The 9442-nt window shown below is 44.2% G+C and overlaps 1 protein-coding gene and 1 long non-coding RNA gene across 2 annotated transcripts; both read right to left on the minus strand.

Moving 5' to 3' along the window:
• Positions 1-241: 241 nt before the first annotated feature.
• drg1 (developmentally regulated GTP binding protein 1) lies at positions 242-4804 on the minus strand. Its single transcript, XM_019890575.1, has 9 exons — positions 4606-4804; positions 3490-3613; positions 3144-3319; positions 2982-3051; positions 2448-2617; positions 1997-2127; positions 1322-1489; positions 1102-1224; positions 242-602 (listed from the first exon to the last, which is right to left on the minus strand). Exons 1-9 carry the CDS (start codon positions 4642-4644, stop codon positions 503-505), a joined length of 1101 nt encoding a protein of 366 aa, XP_019746134.1. The 5' UTR covers positions 4645-4804; the 3' UTR covers positions 242-502.
• A 1876-nt stretch (positions 4805-6680) lies between these two features.
• Positions 6681-8116, minus strand: LOC109528212 (uncharacterized). The gene is made up of 3 exons (XR_002170659.1): positions 8028-8116; positions 6923-7300; positions 6681-6840 (listed from the first exon to the last, which is right to left on the minus strand). It is a non-coding gene; the product is annotated as an uncharacterized LOC109528212 (long non-coding RNA).
• Between the last annotated feature and the right edge of the window lie 1326 nt (positions 8117-9442).

Raw genomic sequence — 9442 nt, forward strand, 5'->3', positions numbered from 1 at the left:
GTGCGCTGACTTCTATTTAACCCAGTGCACACGATCTTAGTTATATTTACGTACCGGCTCAATTTTTGTTACAATTACATTGGGCAGGATATTGGTCACAACAAATGGTTAAAATATTTCATCCTAAAATTCTGGAATTCGGAAAGACGTGTGTCGACTTTTTATCATCAATGGGTGGGTAGGTAGGGTTTGAAAAATAGGCGTGCTACGTCGATATGGTTGACAGAAATAAGAGTCAATGTCTTTCAAAGTTGTGATTTTTTTTTTATTGTTTGATATTTTGTTTCCATTTCAATGCAAGCATGAACCAATATTCAATATGAACTAATCATGGTGTTGAAGTGTTTCCATGTGACATGTACATCCATGTCATCCATTTTAAAATAAGACAATAGTGACACGCATATGACACAGAAGCTGGATTGTGTCTGCCTTTGTGATACTGGAGCCATGCACTTGATGCCACACAGATTTATATAGATATATAAATTTCTCCCCTGTATTACTTCTTCACCAACTGGATAACATCCTCGTCTTCCATCACGTGGTCCTTGCCCACCTTTTGAGGGTTGTGTTTGACAGACGATCCCCACACGAGCGCGCTGGAAAGAAGTTGATCAAATGAATCACGTGGGAGGGATGCAAGAAGTAAACGACAGCAAACGACAGCCCTCAGTGGCACAAAAGACTCTCTTCTAATGTGCTGTGACACCGCTTGGCCTCCGCCGCCTCCCCGGAGGATCGCTAATGCTCGGCAGCACTCATGTATTGACTGATGGACGACCCGGGCGCTCCCATTTGGAGACGGACCCCCGATCCAAAACGCTCGCAGTTAATATGTCTCTGCAGTATCTGCGCATAAAGTGGCTGGCGGCTCTAACTGGTTAAATGGGCTCTTTTAGAGGACAGTGATTCCTCGTTAGTGGTTACTTTGGGACTAGATTTTGCCTATATTTTACATAGAGCTTTGATACATTTTTCTTATAAATAGGATGAAAAGACAATGAGACTAAATCTTGCTAATGATGCACGAAAATCCTAATTTCACCAAAATCTCAAATGGCACTGACAAAAAAGAGAATGGAGTGCTCCAAAACTCACTATTTCAATTCCTTGATGAGGTTCTTGTGAATCTTCAAGCAGAAGTCCTCCACAGCGGTGTGTTGGTCGGGCAGGACGACGGGAGACGTGTAATCGGGGAGCTGGCCTTTGGGTTTGGTGTAGCTGCGCCAAGTCGACACATCATCACAACACAGGTCAGGCAAAACGGGACAATACGAAAAAAAAATACATGATCTGCAGTCTTCCGGCGCAGACTTACATCCGCACGAGCTTGAGGTAGTCCCACATTTTCTCCAGCAGGTCGTCGAAATTCCAGCGGTGGTGGGCCGAGATGGGCACGCAGTGCGGCACCTTGTAGATGACGTCGAGCTCCTCGATGGAGATCTGGTCAATTTTGTTCAGCACGTAAATGCAAGGGATGTAGACGCTGTGGGGAGCGCAGACAACCGTCACTCTGGGCCGAGCATACTGATGACTTATCAGAATTGTGGCCAGGCAAAAAACTAAACACATTTTTGTCTGGCCTTTTGGTCTGATAATTGGATCTTAAAAAAAAAAAAAAAAAAAAAAAAAAAAAAAAAAAAAAAAAACCTGCGATGGGCAAAATTAAAACCTGATAAGAGGTTATTTTCGCCACAAATGCATTTCGCCTCCATCCATTTCAACCACAAAGATGTTCACAATTTGTAAAAAAAAATAATAATAATAATGATAAAATTCTTAACCCACACATGATAATTATACGGATAATTGCAGAATGGCCTGTGGTGGACCGTGTGTTCTCCACCCTCTTGTAAAAGATTAGACCTGAATCCCTTTAGGACGACGTCCAACGTGCACGGCCAGCGTCAATGAAGCGAGACATTTGCCGAGTGGCCACGCCCCATAAGGGAACGACAAAAGAAAGGCGGCGGCGGCACGCCGTCCGTCTCACCGATTTCCCTCCACCACGTCGATGAGGTCATCCGCCGTGGCGTCGCTGCGGAGGGTGATGTCGGCATTGTGGATCTTGTACTCGGACAGGATGGTCTTCACCGTGTCGCCGTCGAGCTCGCTTTGCGCACACTGGAGAGCAGAACACACACACACACACACACACACACACACACACACACACACACACACTGTACCGTACTGGGTAGAAGAAAATGCCATTCATCATCACCCTCCGAAAATTATGGCCCATAATACTTTTTTTTTTCTTTTCAAAAATCACAAAACCTGAACGAAATTCTAACTAGATGATGTTAATGATTTCAGTTCATGTAGATATGAATAGAGAAGAATGATTTAGGGCATTGTTCTAAGAAGCTGTCGACATGCAAGATCAATTTAAATGTCCACTCGAGAGCGAGACTGCGAAATACACTTAAGTGGACACTTACAGTGGCGGTAAAGTTGATGCCGCCTTTGTCCTTCTTCTTGAAGCCGATGTTGGGCGGCTGCTTGTTCAGTCGGATGCCAAAGCCCTCCAGCTCGTGTTCTATTAGCCTCTTGTGCAAGAGAGGCTTCAGCACGTCGAGCACGATCAGGATGAGGTTGCAAGTTCGAGCCACTGGTGCAGAGAGTGGGGGGGGGGGGGACAGAGGAAAGCGTATGCATCAAGCTTAACTTGTACCGCTGATGGTGTTTGAACTATCAACCGGAAACAAAAAAGATGCCAGACTGCAGCAGTTGCAACGAATGGCCATCTTGTCTCGTGTGGTCTTATGGGTTGTCACGTGACTAGACGACTAGAATGGCATTTGAACTCATCTAGGAGCTGCAAGCGAACGACAGTTAACACAACCACCCGGGCCGCTATACATGTAAGCAAACTAAAAACTAAAACCATTCATCTTAATAAAATACATTGCCATAATGTCACATCATTTATCTGACACACTGTCTGCGCGAACAAGTTGGTGTTTTGGTGTTACCTGCAATAACTTGTCTGCCTCTGCCTTTGCCATCTTTGGCCCCTTCAATGATTCCAGGGAGATCCAGAAGCTTTCAGGAAACAGGGAGACAAAGTCTAAATAAAATCACCCATTGAAAACTGTCCATAGCTGCTCATCAGTTTTATTTGTCTTTTCATGTACCTGGATTTTGGCTCCTTTGTAGCGAATGACTCCCGGTACCGTTGTGAGGGTGGTGAACTCGTAGGCGGCGACCTCAGAGTAGACCCCCGCCAGGTTGCTCAGCAATGTCGACTTCCCCACTGAGGGAAAACCCACAAAGCCAACGCGAGCGTCGCCAGTTTTGGCGACGTCAAAACCTGAAAATAGAGACATAACATCAGAAAGTGAGAGTGACCACGTGGATATTCTAAATGTTGTCAACTATGTTGAATTGGATCCATTTAATGTTTTTTTTTTTTTTTTTTTAAATCCTGTCCCTACTTCAGTCATGTGTGATTAAACGCCATATCAATTCCATACTCGTTACCTTCTCCCGTGCCGCCACCGCTGCCTCCCTTTGGCGTGATGAGCTCCCGCCTTAGTTTGGCCAGACGTGCTTTGAGCAGGCCCAAGTGGTGAGCGGTGGCCTTGTTCCGCTGCGTCCTGGCCATCTACAACAAAGCATAGCAAGAACAGAAGCGCCAGCCCCCGTGAGGTCTCTAATGCCTGACAACAGTGGAACAAGCATAAGATTAGCATTAATATAAATTTCCAGAAAAGACTGAAATTGCTCGTCTTTGAACAAACAATATTTTAGAATCACACATTATTTTACATGGTGTTATTTTTTATTGTATTCTTATGTCATTATGTCTATTTGCGTTGAATTGTATGCTAATGTTCTACTGGTCTGGCCCACATTGAAGGGGAAAGCTTACAGTTTGAGATTTACATTTTGGAACACCAGTCTTGGATTTTTTTCTGACAAGATTAGTGAGAGCGCAATGCGGCACACCATACTGTTTTCCATTTGATTGGTTTGTATTTGCAGCCTTGATGTGTTTGTCCTACATTACTATAATTTTGATTTCATGATTTTACTACTGCGTTGTATATAAGGTGTCAGTAAACTACGATGAAGTGAAGGCAGGAGCTTCATTTCTATAGGCCGTACCGCGTCAAATCGGAACAGAATTTCTTTGCCACCATCTCGTGGCATTGACAGGAAATGCTGAAACTTTGGGGGGGACGGCAATTACTGGTAAGATTTTTGCTATCCGCAGTATGGCTCGGTTCGTAACCGCCGTAGAACTCATTGCCTATTGTACGAACAACTTGAGTCGAGAAGAAGGTATGTTTGTTCAAAGCTCTATTTGTTGTTATTTGGCGTATTCAATCAAAGTAGCAGATCCCGCTAGCGGTCCAGCATCAAGCAAACAATTGACAGGTAGAATACATTAAAACGAACGATAACGCTAAAACTTAACGATTAACGTTTACAGACAGAAAGAAAAGACAAAAGGCCGTCGTTAAAGAGCGACGTCATGAAACATACGGAACATCTGTGTGAGCGCGGCTAAATTCTGCTAGCATTCCAAGCTAGCCGTTAGCTACAACGGGACTCGGTTGATTCCGCGAGTGCCACGTTTCCTTCCAGGATTACCTCATTTTCAATCTCTGCTATTTTGGCGAGTATGCTCATGATGACCGAAGTTTGCGTCGCAGTTCCGTGTTCACGATAAACGTTGGAGAAATGACAAACAAACGTGGCTAAACTTTAAAAGGGCGTGCGACTAGCGCTTTGCTAGTTGCTACCACGCCGGTGTCAGCGTGCACTTCCTGGTGTAAATCTCGCGAGAATTCCAAAACTAACATTTCAGGGCTGGGTTTCGACTCGCAGGATGATCACGTGTTTCGTTTTAATGTAAAATTACAAAAAATAAGTCAAATCAGGATACAAATTTAGTCTAACCGACAGAGAAATCTATTATATATTATTAAAGAAATATATTTGAAACGGGCGCCACGGTGGTCGACTGGTTAGCATGTACGCCTCACAGTGCAGAGGTCCAGGGTTAAATTCTTGTTACGTCACACAGAATCGACCGCCATTCACGCTGTCACTGAATGGGAAATGAATCCACGTTGCCAGCAAAGAAGCCAAGCTAGTATACCACTACACAATATTGACTCTATTGAATCAGTGCATACAAAAAATACACCTATTTATGTAATATACATTCAGATTTGTCTAATAAGTCATATATTTTCTCTCCCGACAGCTGTCATGGCGTTCGCAGATGTGATAATAATGTGTTGCGTTGTGTGAATTGAAATCAGACACAAACCAAAATTGGTTATCAGCCACGTTTATCATTTCTGCTCTCGAATACACCTCAGCGAAACCATTTCCTGTAAAAATAAATGCAATTTGAATGACGATGTCATTGGAAAAACAAAAACAGGTCCATAATTACATTCTGTAAAGAACCTCGCAGATTTCACATTTCATACTCAATAAATATGTATGTACTCCATTCTGATGAGTCTAACACCACATGCTTGGTATGCTGAATCTGTTTGTGCCCAGATCCCTGTTGCTGTTCATTATTACACTGTAGTAGGTGTGCTTGTCCTCATCAAAATATACAAAAATAGTACTTTTCTATAAGGTAGATACGGTATTCAGCGAGTTACTTCTGCATCACCTGTCGTCCAGCTGAGTGTGAGGAGCACACGAAGGAAGAAAGAGGAGGACGTGGAAGTGAAACACAGCAAGACAAGACAAGATTCATTATTACTGAGTTTGTGACATCTGTACTGTATAGATATGTAACTTTAGCTCGTGTAACAAAAACGGGGGCGGGGTAGGGGGCTTGAGGGTGACTTTGTCTTCATTCATCCACCCTTGCCATCACTCAAAATCTTCTTTCATGAGAATACATCACCAAACATCAGTCATGAATGAAGTGCATCGATTAATACAATTTTGTGCAGTCAGAGACAAATGCATTCACTTTGGCGGGAGGATTTTGACTAACTACTGCTGTACATGCGCACTAATAACCGGACCACGTTTGTGAATTTCTTCCTCTCTTTCGATCAAAGTCTGCAAAGGCCCAGTTGTCAGTTGTCACTAATGTTACGCTTCACGTCATAGTCAGGATGTGCGGATTTGCCATCCATAAAAAAATCACCCTTAACACAACACACACGACGGGATAGTCCTGTCATTTATCTGCGAATCGGGCCTTTATGGATTTTGATCACACCGGTGGAGAAATGCGGCAATTTGCTCCGATTGTCCGTATGCGTGTACCTCACTTTGGGTATTAAAAATCAGTCAGTGAAAACTCATTTTAATTTGCACACTTCTACCTTCTTCCCAAAACTCATTTTTGTGCATCCAGATCAGTACTTTTTACCCCAAAGGTTATCTCAATGAATAGCAACCACTTCTCTTTTACTCGGTCGTTCAGTGATATTTGATCAAATATTTGTGTGGGAACATGCTCATATTCATGAATATATATCAAGAAAGTGCAAGATAAATGCCAAAACCATCAGTGGGAATCGGCGTGAAATAATTTGATCATACAAAGGAAGGAAGGAAATGAAATACGGTTCATCCATCTGCAACACGGCTCGGGGTCGCGTTGGGCATCAGCCACCGTGACGCTCTTTTGCTTATTTGCTTGTCATCACTTGGAACGCGCTCCCCTCGGTTTCCATTCTGTATTTCTGGAACGTCGCCAGAGGATCTTATTATTGCGTGGATTGTGTTATTGCGTGCCGCACCCCATCCGAACTTGATCACAATAAAACGCCCTAGTGTGGTTAATTATGCTCCTGGTGTAATTGGGGCTGCGTGTAAAGTCATATTAATTCCACCATTTTTCTGTGCGTATGCTGTATTGTCTATTGTATAAAGTTCAGTGAATCTCTATGTATTCACTCAAACGTTTTTTTATGAAGGAAACCACACAGCCCAAATTACAGCATTGGATGTTCTTAAGATCTCCATCGTGTTGAGAGACTAACAAGTCAATCGACTGCGCGCCCGGTTGCAGATGAATACACCACAAACTAATTGTGAAATTTTTCAAGACCGAAATGAATAAAAAAAAACTCAAGTTTCAGATCTTCGCTGTCACAGGAGTGACTGACCAACCTGGGTTTACTCGCCGCGGAAAAATAATTTCTTACTGGTGAGTGAAGAAGTGTCAGAAGTAGTTCCGAGTTGCGAGAAAAGAAACTAAGATATTTGGTTCAAATTGGGCAACGTATATTTCATCTCTGTTGACATCTTCAGAATGTCATTCTCAGTACAGTGAACCCCCACAAATACTTGCTTTGGCCTGAGTATTACAAAAAACAAAAAAAACAGCAAATAGGTGAGTTTTTCGGCAGATAACAGAAGATACATTGCCTCAAACCAACCGTGAATAGGTTCATTTGAGAGTGCCGATCTGCGAATTTGCAGGAGTTCTCTGTACTCGGCCTTATATTTAAGACTTAAGACTTTGGTGGGCAGATACAATCGAGGAGTTGGCTCTGGGTATGACTCCACTTCTGCACGCCTCCGTTCTACAGGCCCACTGATGTCGATGCCGTACGTAAAAGATGACACTTGCTTGGATTTGCCTCCCGCTGTCACTTCTGTCCTGTCCGGCTCAAACTTTCCCGCTCAATATCATTTTCCAGCGAGAAGCACTATTTTAGTGCAGTAGTTTCCCACTTGATGACAGGCCTTGACTGAGGGAAGCGCCATGCCAACACTGAGGTAATAGAAAGCAAAACTTTTTTAAAAAACTGCATGTATCCACTACGATTGGATTCTGTCATCAGAATTGGGATAATACATAATTGAAGCCATAAGGCTTTAAGATAAATGCAACTTGGCCATATGATGGCAAAAGTCTTGAATGGAGGCCTTCCCTTGGGACCCTAGCTGCTCTCGGAGGAGGTGGGCGGCGCCGTGGAGGCCGAGCGCCGCCGCGCCGCCGACTGCGAGCGTTCGGGGCTGTGTTTGTCGTAAGGCTGCAGCTGCACCTCCAGGAAGTCCCTGTGCTGCTGGCTGATCACCTGGCTGATGAGCGCAGGCAGAGCCTGCAGGTTGCTCAGCAGAGTCTCGAGCTTGGTCTCCAGCAAGGCGATCCTCTTCTCCATGTCCTCTCCCCGCTCGTTCAAGTCCGACACCATGTCGTACATGATGTTCTGAGTCTGGGACAAGGCAGAGGAAAACACAGCATGAGCCTCACTGCGATGCTTTTCCCGTTCCTCACTCGCTTTGCGCTTTATGAATGAGACTTCAAGGCAGCTGGCGGAACACGGATTTCTGAAAAGGGAAATAAGAATATTTAGGCTGCCATTGTGATGCCATAATCGCTGTCGCAAATCAAAGAAATTCTACCTGCAAGACTCAGGCCCCACCCCTGACAGGTGTACCCTTCAGAAGCAGGCGGCAGCATATTTGCTGGAGGAGACACGGGCCACAAGGGCTCCAGTTCTCTGAGCGGGTACTCATGTTTTAAGCATATTAGCCGACTTTTCAAGAAAAAGGTGACACCGACTTTTGCTGCATGCCTGGTGCACCTGAGCACACAACTTTATAACCCCCTTCCCCAAAAAAAAGGTTAAAAAAAACAAAACAAAAGGACTGTTGATGAAGCGGAGCGGCATCTGTAAAGCTTGACTTTAAAGAAAAGCGATGGAGAAAGCACTGCTGTATGCAATGTGGAGAAGAAAGATTTTAAACAGATCATTATTGCACCCCCCCAAAAAATATGGATTGAAAAAACAAACAAACAAAAAATGAGCACATCACTGCTGACAAGAGAAAGCACTTCGCGGGAGGAGGACAAAGAATGTTAGCAAGGAGCCGGAAAGAAAGACCGACTTTTTTTTTTCTAATGCAGAATACAGGATCTGTCTTAGCTCAACAAAGGTTGGGAAACACTCCTCTGGAGACACAAGTGAATGAGTTATTTTTTCATTTCTTTTGAAAATAAAAATAAAAATCGGGGCGGAAAAGTGCGATATAACGCGTAGCTCATAATGGGAGGCGACGCAAATGGTACCGCGAGGGGCTGCTTGCATCTACACTGCCCTCTTGCGGCGACGCACACTTACTACAAAGGGGCCAGCAACCAGCTGCTGTGTGCAATAAAAGCCATCTTGCAGCTTTTTATTTTTATACAGCGTGATCCATCGCCAAATATTACACTTCATGACACGCTGGCCCTGATCCAGTTTGACTCCAGTGTTCTTTTGAATGTTAAACACTCTCCCCTCGTTTGCTTTCTGCGCACGCGCGTGTGTGCGTGTGAATCATCTGAACACAGAAAGTCTCTCTCCCAAGTTACTGGCTCTGCTGTGTCAGGTTGGCCCACCGCCCGGTCTTTGCCTTAAAGTTTCTGTTTAGCGCAACTGGAGAGAAACTTTTTCCTTTGCAACCCCCCCCCCCCCCCACACCCCCCCAAGGGGGCCTTGTTGTAAAA

This window comes from Hippocampus comes, unplaced genomic scaffold, assembly GCF_001891065.2.
Source record: "Hippocampus comes isolate QL1 unplaced genomic scaffold, H_comes_QL1_v1.1 scaffold1978, whole genome shotgun sequence".
Classification (NCBI taxonomy): domain Eukaryota; kingdom Metazoa; phylum Chordata; class Actinopteri; order Syngnathiformes; family Syngnathidae; genus Hippocampus; species Hippocampus comes.